At 44.0% G+C, this 16,847-nt stretch overlaps 1 protein-coding gene across 1 annotated transcript in view; it reads right to left on the reverse strand.

Moving 5' to 3' along the window:
• The window catches only part of PLCB3 (phospholipase C beta 3), a 347,318-nt gene that overhangs the window by 163,866 nt on the left and 166,605 nt on the right, over positions 1–16,847 (reverse strand). The window contains exon 3 of the mRNA XM_082270020.1: positions 3,988–4,056. Within this exon, the coding sequence (XP_082126146.1) occupies positions 3,988–4,056 (69 nt within the window). The remainder of the gene's footprint in view (positions 1–3,987; positions 4,057–16,847) is intronic.

Genomic DNA, 16,847 nt, shown 5'->3' on the forward strand with positions numbered 1-16,847 from the left:
AGTCAAATCCAGTAAAGAGGGAGCAGGGGGAGGGCGGACAGTAGCAGGAGCCAATGGCTCCCGCTGCTGATTCTCCTGTAAAAGCAGGAGGTGGAGAGAGAAGACCTGCAGCCGGATTGAGAGAGGACTCCGGTAAGTGGTTTAGAGAGTGGGGGCACAACAAATGGTAAAATGTTTGGTTACCTCAATGTAGGTAATGCATTAAGGTAAAGAAATGTCAACATCATAACCAATTAAACACTTTACCTCCCCAGCAGGTATTGCCTTGAATCTTTATTGCCTTCAAAATCTCCGGTGGCTGAAGAGTATGTTGGATGACCAGTTTCATATGGTGACCCAGGCTCACTATCCAGTACTGAAGGGACATAGGGGCTGACTCTGAAACCAAATCACACAATGTAGGACCAGCCTTTTAAACACCTGGGAATGCGTTGGATGCTGAAGGTTTTTCAGCCAATGGAGCTCTTGGAGACAGTGAAGATTTAAAGCAATGCCTGCCAGAGAAGCAAGTAGAGGCAATTTTGTTTTTTCATTGCCACTTTAAAGAGAGAGAGAGAGAGTAATGCTGAGCTGCTTAGGGTTCCTTCTTGCAGCTAATCTTCAAATTTTAAAAAATATAGACTTGCTCATTTCTTAATATGTGAAAGTCAGGTAAACAGTTGAGGCAATCACCGGCAAAGGAATGTAGAGGGAAGTGAGGCGGATATGTGCCCACTGCATGCTTTTTGCCTAGGATTGCCTCTGGCAACCATCTCCCTGCTAGCTGTGATTTTGGGCAGCTGAGCGCCAAGCAGGGTGCCCTGTCACACACAGCTGCTAGCGTTACAGGGCACCTAAGAAGAGGGAACAAAGTATTACAGGTACTTTGTCCCATCCAGAACTCAATACTGTGATACTACTTCTATAACATCAGGGTCAGACTGATGGCAGATGTCCAATACATATTTACTTCACTTATCACTTACAAATTAAATTAAACAGCAGTCACAAATGTTGGCACTGCAGCCACGTGTACAGCTATCCTAGCCAGTTCTGTGTTTTTTTTTTTAAGCTGTACAACAAGCAGACAAATTGAAAATTTCCTCCTCTTAGGTTCCGTGCTATACTGGCATAAATGTATCAGGAATACCAGACAGGGTCTTGTAAGGTGTGGCTTAAAAAAAAAAAAGTCTTCCTCCAATCCACTGTAAAGAAGAGTAGAAACTAAAAGTATATATCCAGATTATTATTTAAAATTACAGTTACAGAAAATACACTTGTTCCTCACTAATGCCCCAAGGGCTGAGTGAGTGCCCAGACAAACAGACATCACTTAATGTTATAACAATTAACTCCAAGCTGCATGCAGCTAGTTCAGTCAAGCTGGCTGTTCTCAGTGCAGTGTATTTAGGTTTTACAGTACAAAATAGATAGCTCGACATAGCAAATTAGTACAAATTAGGGTTTTTTCACACTGTTGTGCTGCAATAGGTGCAGAGCAGTGTACCCCTAGATTTCATGCAGGTTATCCACTTCCATTATGTCCAACCTTTTTTGTGCGTTTTCTGAAAGCACAGAATGCAAGACCTTTGGTGCACGTTTAGAAATGCAGGACATAATAGAAGTCTAGAAGAAACTGTGGGTAACCCACGCAAAAATACTGCGCTACGCCTGTGCTTAGGGAAGATAAAAAGCAATGATTTAAAAAATAAAAAAAATCTATTTTTTTTTTAAATTTAAAAATCAGACTTGTTTAATTTAAATAGGATTTCTTTTATTTTTATTAAATTTATTTTAATAAAAATGCTTTTGGAGTAAAAATGTATCTAAAAATAGTTTTCTATTTTAGATACATTAATAATTTAGCTTATTTAGCATGAAATGTAGCTTAGTTATGTAGTATGAAGCTGTATATTCTGCAATATTTCCATTTTTGGTAAACTCATTCATTGCATCCAAGCTCTGCAAGCTGGGAGAACATGCATTGCATTGATGAATTCACATAATTTCACACTACCAGCAAGAAGGAATCCTTACATTTAAGGAACACCTGTCATTTCAGATCCATCATGGCAGCGCCTGTTAGCGGGTATCCACTCACCTGCTGCTGCCATGTCCCTCACCTTTTTGTGTCACTGCCGTATCACCAGCCCTTCCATTAAAGTAAATGGGTCAACAGCGGTTCAGAAGAGGAGCCGCTGTGGGACAGAGATGACAGTTGCTCTTTAAAAATTACTTTTACTAGTGATATTAATCATGATTTAAATTGTGATTTAAATTGACTTGATTTAAATCAAATCCGCCCTGCCCGTGCTGCAGGCAAACTTCAGCAGGGTAGTGTTAAAGCGCCCTAATATTACTTAAAAAGGGGGTAACTAAAAATGTGACCCTGCACCCAATTTACTTCCAAGTACCAGTAGTGAGATGTTTTATGATTACAGTCAGACAGGGTTGAATTAAAATTATTAGGGTTATACTGTATGTGTCCATTCCCTCAAAATGTCATTTTTTTAAACAAGCTTGAATCAGTATTAAAAAAATAAATAAATAAAAACTACACCTTATAAACAATACTTGAAACTTTCTGTCCTGTGCTTCACGTTTCAGTCATAATTATATAAAGGTGGAAGGGGACACAGACACCATATCGCTCCTTCACCCTGGGGGAAAGGGGGAGTGGTGGGACTGAGGCCCAACTGTCACATGAAAAGTAAACATCTTAATATAGTTTTACCCAGTTATATCTTGGGATTCATAAATAATTTTGGTATTTTTTTTTTTTGAGAAGATAACCTCTGCTTAGAACTGTTTTTCATCATATGCCCAGTTTCAATGGAAAAAAATCTGAGTGGTAAGCCAATAGATAAATTCACATTATTATTATTTCAGGTACTTATATAGCGCTGTCAATTTACGCAGCGCTTTACATATACATTGTACATTCACATCAGTACATGGGCCTGAAGGGTCATAGCTTGCAGGTGTTTTTAACAGTACACAGTAGGGCTCAACGATAGTCGATGTGATATCGACTATCGTTCTGCAGGCGTGGGCGATATTCATATCGCAAAAGACACAATATTTACCATTAGGCAGGGAGAAGTCGGGACTCGGGGGGAGGAGGAGGACTCATAGTGCTGGCAGCTGTCCCACACGTTCAGCGGTGAGTAGCGCGCCGTGAGCAGCTGCACAGCTAACCAATCACGCGTGCCTGCACACCTGATTAGTTCCCTGTGCCGCTACTTACGTGATTGGTTCGCTGTGCCGCGCTCACCGCTCGGTCAAGAGAACTAGCTCCAGGGCGGCAGTGGGAACGTGTGAGACAGATGTCATGTCGGGCTGTGTTCTTCTACCTCCTACCACAACTGTGAGTCCCAACTCTGCCTAATCCGTCTTCTGCATTCCACCCAGAGAAATATCGCGATATATACCGTTGAAAACGAAATATCACAATGTTCTTTTTTCCCCAATATCATGCAGCCCTAGTACACAGCATTGACATGATGCTGTAGTATGCTGGTAAACGCAGATCCAAGGGTACACATGAATACAGGTATGGTTGTGCACCCTGGATACAGACTTTCTGGGTCCAGGAGCATACTTCCTTACCTGTACGCATTGATACCCTTCAGATCTGTGTTTGCCAGCAAACAGCTTCATCTTATCATATATTTGTACAGGTGACTGTACACAACACCTGTGACTTTCATGCCCAGGATTCTGCATGAACATGCACACTGTACAACTCTGCACATCTATGTGAATGAGTACAAAGAACACAAAATACTACAGATTAAGGTAATAGGGGTTTAGTTCATTTGCATACAAGCTGGCCTTCCAACATTAGAAAGCAACAAAAATGTTATTTAGTTATCGGTCATTAAAAACTACAGGCAGGTTTTCCCCAAGACCAGAGTTCTCTGCATACCACTGACAATTTACACTCCTGCATGTACTATTCAAGGCCATTTATTTAGGTATTTGCACAGAGTGCCAAGCAGTTCTTACCTTTGGTATTTTGGCATACTTTCCTGTCCTTGTGTCTCTGATTAAGCTTATATCTAAAATATCGACTTCCTGTAAGAATAAAACAAGATACAAAGTTACTGACAGTTAGATTATCACATGAATACACACAATACTGATTGTATCTTTCTCCTAGTTGCGATAACATTCTAAAAAAACGAACTGCTACAAACGCATATGTGTTATATACAGCATTGTTCCATTATTCAAAATGCTTATTACCCAGGTTTTGCAGAAACAAAAGTTTTAACAGGTTCAATTTAAGCATATAACTTACTTTGGTGATCATGTATGCGTATCATTGTTTTTTTAATTCCACTAATATGCATATTGTGTATTACTCTATTTATATTGATATTTTAAATTCTTACATCTAAAGTTTTTAAAATAATAATATGTCCAGATCAAGACAGCAATCATTCTAAAAAGAAACTGTAATTCATATTTAGCAGACAGCAACTGTAAGCTACAAATCTAACATTCGCTCTCATCAATTGAGGCCCAACAGCCAACATAAGCCCTAGCTTTATTTTGGAGCTTATAAAAAAAAAAAATACCATCAATTAATGAGAAGAATGGATGTTCAATACAGAAATCAGATTGATTATATTTTCTGCAGCCAAAGATGGAGAAGCTCTATACAGTCAGTAAAAACCAGGCCTGGAGCTGACTGTGGCTCAGACCATGAGCTTCCTATGGCAAAATTCAAGCTTAAATTGAAGAAATTGGGAAACACTTCTAGATATTTCAGATATGATCTAAATTGGATACCTTGAATACTCAGTGGAGATGACGAACTGATTTAAGGGATTAGATATGATAGAGAGTGCCTGAGGGACTATGGAAGGAAGTGTGTAACATCATACAAGATGCAGCAATGAGAACCATCCCAAAGAAGAAATGCAAGAAAGCATAGTGGCTATCTGATGAGGCCATACAAATAGCTGAACAAAAAAGGAAGGCAAAAGGCAAAGGAGAAATGGGAAAATACTCCCAACTGAATGCAGACTTCCAGAGGATAACAAGAAGAGACAAAAAGGATACGTTTTATGAAAGATAATAGACAAAAATGGCAAGGACCTGACAGAAGCAGAAGAGATAAAGAAGAGATGGAGAGAATACACAGAAGAACTATACAAGAAAGATCTGAATGTCCCATATAACCAGGATGATGCAATCACTGACCTTGAACCCGATATCCTGGAGAGGGAAGTCAAGTGGGCCTTAGAAAGCATTGCTAAAAAGAAAGCTAGCAGAAGTAATGGTATCCCATTGGAGTTATTTAAAATCCTAAAAGATGGTTCTGTTAAAGTACTGCACTCAATATGGCAACAAATTTGGAAAACTCAACAATGGCCACAGGACTGGAAGAGGTCAGTTTACATTCCGATACCAAAGAAGGGCAGTGCCAAAGAATGTTCAAACTACCGTACAATCGCACTCATTTCACACGCTAGCAAGGTTATGCTAAAAATTCTACAAGCTAGGTTTCAGCAGCATGTGAACAGAGAGCTACCACAAGTACAAGCTGGATTACGAACAGGCAGAGGAACTAGAGATCAAATTGCCAAGATTCGCACGATCATGGAGAAAGCAAGGGAGTTTCCAGAAGGTGGTCTACTTCTACTTTATTGACTACAGTAAAGCCTTCGATTGTGTGGATCACAACAAGATGTGGCAAATACTGAAAGAAATGGGAATTTCAGACCACCTCACCTGTCTTCTGAAAAACCTGTATGCAACTCAAGAAGCCACAGTTAGAACAGGACATGGAACAACTGACTGGTTCAAAATGAGAAAGGAGTGCAGCAAGGATGTAAATTGTCACCCTACTTGTTTAACTTATATGTAGAGTACATCTTGTGAAATGGCAGGATAGACGAATCACAAGACGGAATTAAGATCGCAGGGAGAAATATCAACAACCTGAGATATGCAGATGATACCACACTAATGGCAGAAAGTGATAAAGAACTAAAGAGTCTCTTAAAGGTGAAAGATGAGAGTGCAAAAGCTGGCCTGAAATTGAACATTAAGAAAACTAAGATCATGACAACCGGTTCCATTACTCCTTGGCAAAGAGAAGAAATGGAAACCGGGACAGATTGTATCTTCCTAGGATCTACAATCACGGGAGACAGTGACTGTAGCCATGAAATTAAGAGACGCTTGCTTCTTTGGAGGAAAGTAAAGGCAAACCTAGATAACATTATAAAAAGCAGAGACTTCACCCTAACGACAAAGTGCCGTATAGTCAAAGCAATGGTAATCCCAGTAGTAACCTATAGCTCTGAAAGTTGGACCATAAGGAAGGCTGAACGCTGAAGTGATAATGCTTTTGAACTATGGTGTTGGAGAAGACTCTTGAAAGTCCCTTGGAAGGCAAGAAGATTAAACCAGTCCATCCTGAAGGGAATCAACCCTGAATATTCCCTGGAAGGACAAATCCTGATGCTGAAACTCAAATACTTTGGCCACCTAATGTGAAGAGAGGACTCACTGGAAAAAGACCCTGATGCTGGAAAACATGGAAGGAAAAAGGAGAACAGTACGACAGAAAACAAGATGGATAGATAGCATCATCGAAACAACGAACATGAAGTTAAGCAAGCTCTGTAAGGCAGTGGAGGACAGAAAAGCCTGGCACACTATGGTCCATGAGGTCACGAAGAGTCGGACACGACAATGAGAAGAAAGTGTACATTTCTGTGGGTCATAAGCAGAGGCTCCATAGGTGGATCCTCCAAAACAGAAAACATGACCTTGGAGAAATAAGGGAACTTCCCCTGCTAACTTTCTTCTGAAAATGCCATTTGCCTTGCTGTTAAACAACACTTTCTAAATACTGTGCTGCAACAAAAATGTAGATCAGAGAAATGTCAGAAGTCCTTATCTGCATGCCCTTGCCCTTGATTCCTCACAGGAATTGCGGAAGAAGCCTGAGCCGAGGAGGATACTGGCCTTACCGTGGCCCTTGGACACTTGCGGCGTCTGCCAGAGGAACACGTGATCTCGCCACGAACCTTGGTATCCTCCTGTGTAGCCAAACCTCCTGAAGGAGCTGCATGTAGGACTGTGCAAACAGAACTGTCTTGAAGGTGGATACCATCAGACTCAGAACCTGTATGCAGAAATGGGAGAGAGAACTATCTGAGACAGCAGCCGGTGAATCACGGCCTGTGGTTCCTGACTTTTGTCCAGAGGACAGACCACCCTGGTCAGAATTAGAATCAGACCTAGGTAAATCAATTCCCTGGACAGGGATAGTGGGGCCCTAGGTAGTTCGGACATCACCTGAACTTTTGCAGGAATTATATCCGCACAAGGAGACACGGGACCTAAAAAACCTGAAAAGGACAAGCTTTATCCCTCTTTTTGGGTTCCCCCAAAAGAATCATGGATCCACTTGACGCTCATGAAGGAGGTCCACGAGGCCGGAAACCAGCTAAGATGTCCCCCCACCCCAATAATGGGTGAGGGCAGACCTTCATGCTGAAGGGGTCTTGTCTACGGGTCCAGAGAAGCTAGCTCTAGACTTACCAGACCAAGGATGCTTGGAACCTCCCAGGGAAGATTTGAAAGATCAATTTCCCTTATTCTCCATCCAAGAAGCACAAAATAATTTTCTATGTGCTGAGAAGGAGGGCCCCTGTCTGCAACGAGGCTCCTTCCCTTTCATAGACTATAGCAGGAAGGTATTCTTCCAGCCCGTGATACCATTCATGACGACATCCAGGGTAGCCCCAAACAGGCAATCGCCTTGAAAGGGCAGATCAATAAAAGCGTTCTTAAAAGCTTGGTCTGCGGACCAATTCTCAAGCCACAGCATGCACCTAATCACCACCGCTGAAACAAAGTTTGGACAGCACGGGAGCTGTATCCAAAGCTGCATCACAAATAAACTGCAGCCTATGGACCAACTGGTCCGCTAAATCAACATAAGCAGCGGGGACCTGCTCACCCCCCAGGCCCTGGCAAAAAAGTTTGGCCCATTCAGTTAGGGTCTGAGACACCAGGGCTAAGGTAAAGACTGGCCGCAATGTCGAACCAGCCATAGTAAACATGCTGCCTGCCACAGCCTCGGCTTTCCAGTCAGCCGGGTCCTTAAGGGATGGGGATTCCTCTACTGGGATCATGGTTTGTTCAACCTGGAAACAGGAGGGTCCATCACTGGTGGACTAGTCCACTTTTTAGTCCAACCTCAAAAGGATAACGTACAGCAAAACTTTTGGGGACCACAAAGGGTCATTTTGGTTGTTCCCATTCCTTACAGGAAAACCTGTCAAAAAAAGGCATTTAAGGAAACACCTTTGGAGTGTGAGGTGACTCAAATGACACAGATGTCGGTGGCTACATTAGCCGCATCCTCCATTTTTAAAGTCTCACGCACTGCAGTGATAAGTGCGTCTACCAGTGCTTTTAAATTCGCTGCTGCGACCATGGGGGAATCATCCTCACTATTGGACGAATCTGGGGATGTGATATTAAGCCCTCCCTGATGGGCTGTATCCACGACGGCATCAGGCTCAGATTAAGATGAGACAGACTGAGCAGGGAAAGGAGGGGGGACGCTTACTTCTTGGCCTTTGCCCACACGCCACTTTCACCCAGGACACGAAGGACTGCAGGACCACTGTCAGTGCAACTATGGGAAGCTGGGGTTCTGAGGGACCTGCCACCTCCATGAGGGGGGTCAGTGGAGATGTGACCCTGAAGCTCCATAAGGAAAGGAAGACCTTGCAGTACGAGAAAAATCTTTTTGCACCACTAAAGGATCCCCCAAGGCTCAAGGTACCTATCAGCAAAGATAACAGGGACCCTCAAGGACTCACCCTACCGATCAAAGGAGCGCTGAGAATTCTGATGCAGCATCACCATGGACGCCATCCCTGTTCATATGTCCCAGGCACAGGAAGAGGAAACTGAGAAGGAAGAGGAGGAGCTTGGGCATCCCCACGAGGCTTCGGTCATGTCCAGGGTCTCCTGGACTAAGGTATAATGTCCCCCGTCATCGGGCTACACAAACATGGCTGCCGATGGGAAACCAGCCAGACTAAGGGAAAATGGCCCCCGTGACATCAACGGGCTACACAAACATGGACGCCAACAGGAGACCAGCCAGATTAAAGGGAAAATGGCCACCATCAGCTACAGCATTCTGCCAGGATCTTCCCTCTGCACTCTGCAATGCTGCACCCTCTGCAAGGAGACCCCCTCCTGAAGGTAGGACACATGTTAGGGGAGACTCCCATGCGCACGCTGCACGTGTCTCTGAACTGGGACCCCCCTGCACTATACCCACACTGCAAACAGTAGAGCGTGTACCTAGGGGTCTCCTACACTGGGACCCCTCCAGACTACCAGGGCAGGACACACTGTCCCAAGACCCTTACAGAGTGGGGAAGACCCTAGGGTCTCCGCTGAATCCTCTGCCTTGGGACCCCCGCCAGACTCCAGGCCCAGACAGGGGGAGGGACTATACTTACCCTTCTATGGTGTGGGTAACGCTCTAGATGGAATCCTCACACCGAAGTAGGGGAGCTGTCGGCCAAGGAACTGCTGCGACTCAGACCCAAGCCCAGTCGTATGCGACCCTGCAAGACGTTTAACTCGCGAGCCAGCCTCTGGTCGCAGCCAACCTAGCGTGTAGCTGCGGTTTGCACGCGCACTCTTGCTGGGCTTGGGGATCTAGATCTAGATTATGCAGCCAGTCGCCCAGCCCGGTAGTTGATTGTAGAGAGAAAAAACAAAAAAGATGTAAGGAAGGAGAAAAAAATTAGTAAGACCTGAGATCCCAGCCAGGAGCCTAGGTCCTTAATCCTGACTAGACAGATTAAAACTGATTACCTAGAGCAGAGTGGGGGGTTATATACCAAGCTGAGGATTACCCATTGGCATAGTCAGGTGTTTTTTGTTCTGCCTAGTCCTACTCCTGGAGGAGGCAATATAACCCAGTAGTTATGATTTATGGAGTGCTGTGTCCATCGATGAACGAAAGAGAAATTTGTTCTTTCAAACAAAGAATAAAAAGTATGATCGTACGATGTAAGATCAGTTAGGGTAAAAGGGGAGTGTAATTTCATGCATACAGTTGGGTTAGATCAGTAGGAATATAAATTCCAAAAAAGTATTTGATGGCTGAGGAACTAATTTTAAAAGAAAAGATATCTTGGAGGTGTTAGCCTTGAGAGGAGGATAGGGAGACATTGAGAATCTCTGATTTAATTAACCTTAAAATGACTGTTTAGTCCAAAACAGTAAAACTCCTGCAACAGACAGCATTGAAATATGAGGATTATTAACATAAAGCAAGAGATCCTCTGCGAAAAGAACAAATTTCAGTTGCAGTGATCCCAGGGTAATATCCGACATAGATGGATTATTATGGATAGCAACCACAGGTATTACATCACTAGCACAAATAAGGGGGGGGGGCGGGGATAAAAAGGGCACCCTCAATAGGTGCTGTTACTTATAAAAAAAAAACCTTGGTGTCAAAGAGCCATTAACTAAAACCCTAGCATTTGGTTTAGATTACAAAGCCAAAATTTTGTGCAACAGGAAAGGGTCCACTCCTATTTGTATGAGCGTTTGTCTAAGGAATAGCCAACTAACCCAATCAAGGGCTTTTTCTGGATCTACAGAAAAAATGCAAAAATGTATGCTTTTAACTACTTGAGCTTGGTTCACAAGTAAAGTTTTGAGAGTATAATCTCTCACCTCCCTCTCATGAACAAACCCCACCTGGTCTGTATGTATAAAGCCACGTACACACAATAAGAATATCAGACATTTGATTGTCTGTTTTTTTTCGTATGCTAGTCTTGTATCGAAAAAGAGGTTACTAAACCTACAAAAATTCTCGTACCACAGAACACGACTTCAGAAGTGATGTACTGTGTTCTATTGTTATTTATTCTTTTGTTTCTTAGTATGGGTGGTCTTGCTCTTCTGATTTTTTTCAGACGAAAACTGTACCGATTAAACAAAAAATTGCATAAACTGGTAACGTATGAGAAAAAAAATTGTTATGTTTGTTCCTTGGAATAATTGTGAATAGACTGTCATGGTTGGCTCTCAAAAGTGGTGTACTAGCGATCAGAATATCATCATACGATCACTTCGAAAGCCAAAATTTTTCATCCGATTTTCTGATCGTGTGTACGAGGCTTAAGCATTAGTAAAAGAGGAATCAGTCGGTAGGCGATCATTTTTAGCATATAATGTTAAAGTAAAAGTTCACCCAAAACATAACCAACTCTAAACCCACTCACAGCCACATTCTAAAACTAATCTATCTAGTCCTGTAAAGAAGAAATCGCTATACTTACCTGTTCTGCACCGCTGCAGTCTGGTCTCACGCGGAGCGGTCAGCGGCTGCTTCATTGTGTAGGCAGGAAGGGCAGCGGATAACAGAAGCCCCAAAATAACTCTATGGGTGACGTCACTACCCAGGTATTTCCCGGCCGATGTAGGCTGTCTCCTGCACACTGCTGAAAACTGGACCAGATCGGCTTCAGAGAATGCATAGAGATTTCATCTATACAGGGCTAGATAGGTTAGTTTTAGAATGTGGCTGTGAGTAGATTTTGAGTTAGTTTTGGGTGAACGTCTACTTTAAGTACATGACAAAAGGCAAGATCGGGCGATAGCTGTAACTTCATGAATGGTCCTTAACCTGTTTTGTGATATATGGCCTTCGGAGGTTTGAGACAAAACTGAATATACTCAGAAATTGAATTAAAAACTTAAATAAAAACAGAGTATGGCGTTACTTCTAGGTTTTGTAAAATTTGGGGGTGAACCTTTTTTTTTTCCCAGGAGTAGATGCCATGGCAGACAAAAGCGCTTTCATAGTAAATTGACAATCGAGAGTACCTTGTATTATGATCTAAATTTTGAAGAGCCATGTCCACAATATCATTACAAGGATAGTGAGCACAAGTTTCAGAATCAAAACCCGCAGAAACATGAAGCTACCAGGAACCATCAGGGCTCGACAAACCCCAGACGCCAGGTTGCATTGGCGACTAGAATTAGCGGCCTGGCGCCTTGGCAGATGTCTTCTCCCCATGCCAGACATCCCAAGTCTCCTGCGAGGTGTGGGAGTCTCCCACAGGTGGGCTGTGGCTCCCTGACACCCGCAAGTGACGAGCAATATCCTGCCTCCGGGCGGCCGGCTGTCAGAACAGAGCCAATGCTTCCTGTATTGTTACGGCTCACAGGCGGAATGATCTCAAATGCACTCTGCCTGTGAGAGGAGAGATACAGGAAGCATCGGCTCTGCATGCTTCCTCCAGCACCGCTCCTTACACTCCGTTGATGTCTCTCAGAGGAGCCAGCATTTCCTGCCAGCTGTACCAGCCAGCAGTACCTGCCAGCAGTAAGTCACATGTGCTAGGGGCGCAACTAGCCCCCAGCACATAACTGTAAATTTCCCAGCATGTCCAGTGTTTCTGACTCCTACCACTATGACCACTTCAAATCACAGAAGTGGTCATGGCGGTTAAAGTGTTCCTTTAATAACTCTCAGAAGCAGTAAACCTCTGTATACTGATTGGATTTCATTTGATCATCCTCTAGTTGTGGTAAATTGGTGGGGGGAGAGAGGCGGAGTGCCACCTCCCTGAAATTATTTTTTGCAGGTTGGGATGTCTGCCATGCGGTCTGCCTGTGGACTAAGATGCCGCGCCGGACGGCAATTGAGGCTGCGGCTTTACGGCCTGCTGCAGCGAGATGCTTAGATTGGGGAACTGACGCCCTCTTGTGGTGGCCGGACCTGCAACAAGTAGCACTGAGGGTTTCCCCTGCCTGCCTTCACTGCCCACCCATCTCTTTCCAAAGGTTGAAGGTATTGCGGGCTTGATCTGGCACCCTGTCCTTACCGGTGAGTGGACAGGGAGTGTGGGGCAGTTGGTTGAAACGGCCTCAGTTCCATTTACAACCTCACAAAGATGGAAACAGTTTTTTATTTTTCTTTCTCTCCCTGTCATGCCACACAGCCGAAGGCCCCTTCCATACGGGCTGTTGGATCAGGTCAGCCTGTCAGTTTTTCAGGTGGACCTGAGGAGACCCTTCAGTCTCCTCTATGGAGCAGCAGATGTCTGCTGACAACCGCCGCCATCGGATCCTGTCCTCCAAAAACATAGGGACGGTGGTCCTATTTTCCATCTGCCAGGCGGATTAAATCAGATGGCATCAGATGGAAATGGACAGGTATTCTATTTCCATGTGATTGCCCCATAGAGGAGAGCAGGACTGTGTTGGTGTTCACTCTGCATAGGGGAGCGGACAGGACCCGTCATCTGCCTCCTCAGCTGGGATTAGCGGAGAAATCCCCACTGAGCAAGCAGATTCCGCTTAGCGGAGGTGCAGGTATGAAAGGGGCCTAAGGTGGCATGAGTTGCTGGATCTCCTATCGCCCCCACCTTGCTGCACTGTCCTTCCCTAGTGAGCCACTGCCCATCACACCATCAAGCCAAGTACACACGGGCCGAATGCCAGGCAACATCAGCCGATTCAATAAAAAATTGGCCGCCGTTCAGCCCGCCTGTATGGCAGCCGGACCGACAGAAGCCGGCCATTCAGCATGCGCAAAAACAAACTAGCTCCTAACTTTTTTTAGATGGCTCCTAGATTTCAAGCAAATTTGTCAAGCCCTGGGAACCATTATCCTCCAGTGCTGTCATATTCCAGAACGGCAACCTACCTGGAGTGTCCAGAAGTAAAAGGTGTTTAGTGCTCAGAGACATGGCCAAGGTAAGGATGGTTGAAACCTGACCACCACAGAACAGTTGAGAGCGACTCTTGACGGACCAGATTAATGAGCCTGGATCATTAATAGGCTGGATCAGTAACGGGCACAGAGCTTGACTCTGACTCAGACACCAGCAAGGTAGAGGTGGGGTACTGGTATGGGCTGGTATTATTAAAAATTAGCTAATTCGACCTTTACGGGTTGAAGATGAACTCAAAATAAACTTCCAAAGCTAATGACAGTTTTTAGAAGACAATTTCTTCAAGCAGTGGTACAGAAAAAAGTCTGCATCTTTCAAGAAGACAATGATATTTATGCAGGACAATGCTCCATTGCATGCATCAAAGTACTCCACTGTGGCTAGCCAATAATGACCTTAAAGATGAGAGAATATGGACATGGCCCCCATCCTCACCTGACCTAAACCTTATTGAGAACCTGTGAGTCCTTCTTAAATGGGAGATTTACGGTAAAGGAAAACAGTACACCTCTCTGAACAGTGTCTGGGAGGCTGTGGTTGTTGCTGCACAAAAAGTTGATCGTCAACAGATCAAGAAATGGACAGACTCCATACATGTAAGGCTTATGACTTATTGAAAGAAGGGTGGCTATATTGGTCACTGTTTTTTTTTTTTTTTTTTTTTGCGGAAATGTCAAATGTTTATTTGTACATTTTGAGTTTATTATTCTCACTTTAAGGCCTTTTTCACACGGCTCGGATCCATTTTGATGGACTCCGCTTGCTCAGCAGGGATCGCTTTGCTGATCCCCACTGAGCAGGCGGATGCCGGGTCTGCCTCCACTCACTGTGCACTGTGACCTGTCCGAGTCCGGCTCTCCTCTATGGGGAGATCGGATGAAAGCGCAAGGTCTGTCTGTTTTTATCCGATCCCACCCGCTGGACGGATGGCGAACGTATCACCATAAGTCTGTTTTCAGCAGATTTTGTCGGATCGGATGTCAGCAGACACATGTCCGCTGACATCCACCTCCCCATAAAGGAAAATGGGTGGCCGATCGGGTCCACCTGATAAATGGACAGGTGGACCTTATCTATCCGCTCATGTGAAAAGGGCCCAACTGATGAAAACAAACAAGATAGGAGAATTTTCATTTTTTGTTTTAGTTGCATAATAATTCTGCACAAGAAAGCCAAAACCTCACTTTTACCTTCTTACAGCGGAAGTACAGCCTAATACCTTAAATTCTCCCCTGCAATCATTAATGTGAGTTCAGCCTTATGTGTCAAAACGAAAAAATCCCAGTTTTTCTACCTTTATTTTGCAGTGCTGTCACATGACCTAAATTCCTCTTCCTTCTGAGTCCAAGAGAAGCAGCAAGTGGGTGTGGTTACGGAAAGCTAGTGACATCATTTCCAGGGAGGGACGCTGTTCCTGTGTAGTCAGTGGATGTATACAGAATGGGAGGAGCGGATCATAGGTTCCCGCCCAGTGTTCTCTCATCCGTAAGGATGCATTGTACATCCTAGTTCATGAGAAAATGAAAGGGGGGGGGGGGGGGGGGGTCAGTATAAAGTATAGCTGTGCTGGGCTTTGAATGAAGACAACCACAGGAGAAGAGAGCTGGACACAGGGGACTGTAAGTGTAGCAAGAAGTGCTCTGGGGTCTCAGCTCACAGTCAACAATGATCATAGTACAGGCAACCACACTAAGTCTCCGTTTCCACTAGTGCGACTTGTCATGCAACTTTGAACACACAGTCGCATGACAAGTCAAAGCCCATTGATTTCAATGACAAATAAAAAGGCACCTGCACTACTTTGATGCAACTTTTGATGCGACTTTGATCCATAGAGTGTAAAGCTGGATCAAAGCTGCATTCAGAGTCGCACTCTAGCCTAGTTTCCACTAATACGACTTAAGTTTTGTGATTTAGAGTGCAACTTTGATGCGACTTTGATCTAGAGAGCGTAAAGTTGGATAAAAGCTGCACTCAAAGTAGTGCAGGCACCTATTCAAAGTCGCTGATTTTCAAAGTGGCATAGATGGGAACGGGTGCCATTAAAATCAATGTCCAAAGTCGCATGACAACTCGCACTAGTGGAAACGGAGCCTAAAACTCATTACTCACATGTAATAAGCAATAGTAATTGAACTGTATCCTTCTAAAGATAGTTAACATACTATTAAAGCGGTTGTAAACCCGAAAAAAAAAAAACCTGCAAGACAAAGGCATAATCAGCTAGTATACATCGCATACTAGCTCATTATGTACTACTTACCTTAGAACAAAGCCCCGACACGGACCCCCGGACACCGCTGCGGGCGCTGCCATGATCCCTCGGGGTCTCTTCCGGGTTCGGCGGCTCCGGCGCTGTGATTGGCCAGCGCCGCGATGACGTCACTCCCGCACATGCGCACGGGAGTGATTTTCCGGCAAGCTCCCGGCAAGGAAAGCTGAAGGTCCCCCCAGACCCTAAGAGCGCATGCTCCGCTCACGTGAGCGGCTGCATGCACTGCAAATATCTCCTAAACCGTGCAGATTTAGAAGATATTAATTAGTTATTATAGGCTTACCTGTAGGTAAAAGTGTCAAAAAGTGGGATACTACCGCTTTAATAGGAAAAATGTAATTTTTGACTGGTTTCATCTTAAAATATTCAGGTTTGAGGTTGATTAACATTGTGAATTAACCGAGAGCACTGTAATTGTTCAATAATGAAATGAATCCTCAAAAATACAACTTGCCTAATAATTGCGCACACAGTGTATCTCAGCATGTAAAGTAAGTCTTTTACAAATTAACTTTACACATTAGGCAGCGAGATACATATATTCACTATTCCTTTAAGCCAATATTTTTTCTAAGGCCCGCAGTCGGAGACTATCAAAGTGGCATTGGCGTTGAACTGTAAATTGCTCTAGATCATTGTATTATACAAATGCACCATGTAACACGCTGCCTAATATGTCAGTCCTACACAATTAAATCTCTGTTAGCATAACACGCTTCTGTGATCTGAACTTCCTAACCTTTAGTCAATCCAGTTCTTGTAAATAAAAGAAGCAGGGAAAATGTCAGTGTATGTGTCATCTAATGACATCTGTAACGCATGTGCATGCA

The sequence above is a fragment of the Pelophylax lessonae genome (assembly GCF_965119305.1).
Source record: "Pelophylax lessonae genome assembly, chromosome: 10".
NCBI lineage: Eukaryota > Metazoa > Chordata > Amphibia > Anura > Ranidae > Pelophylax > Pelophylax lessonae.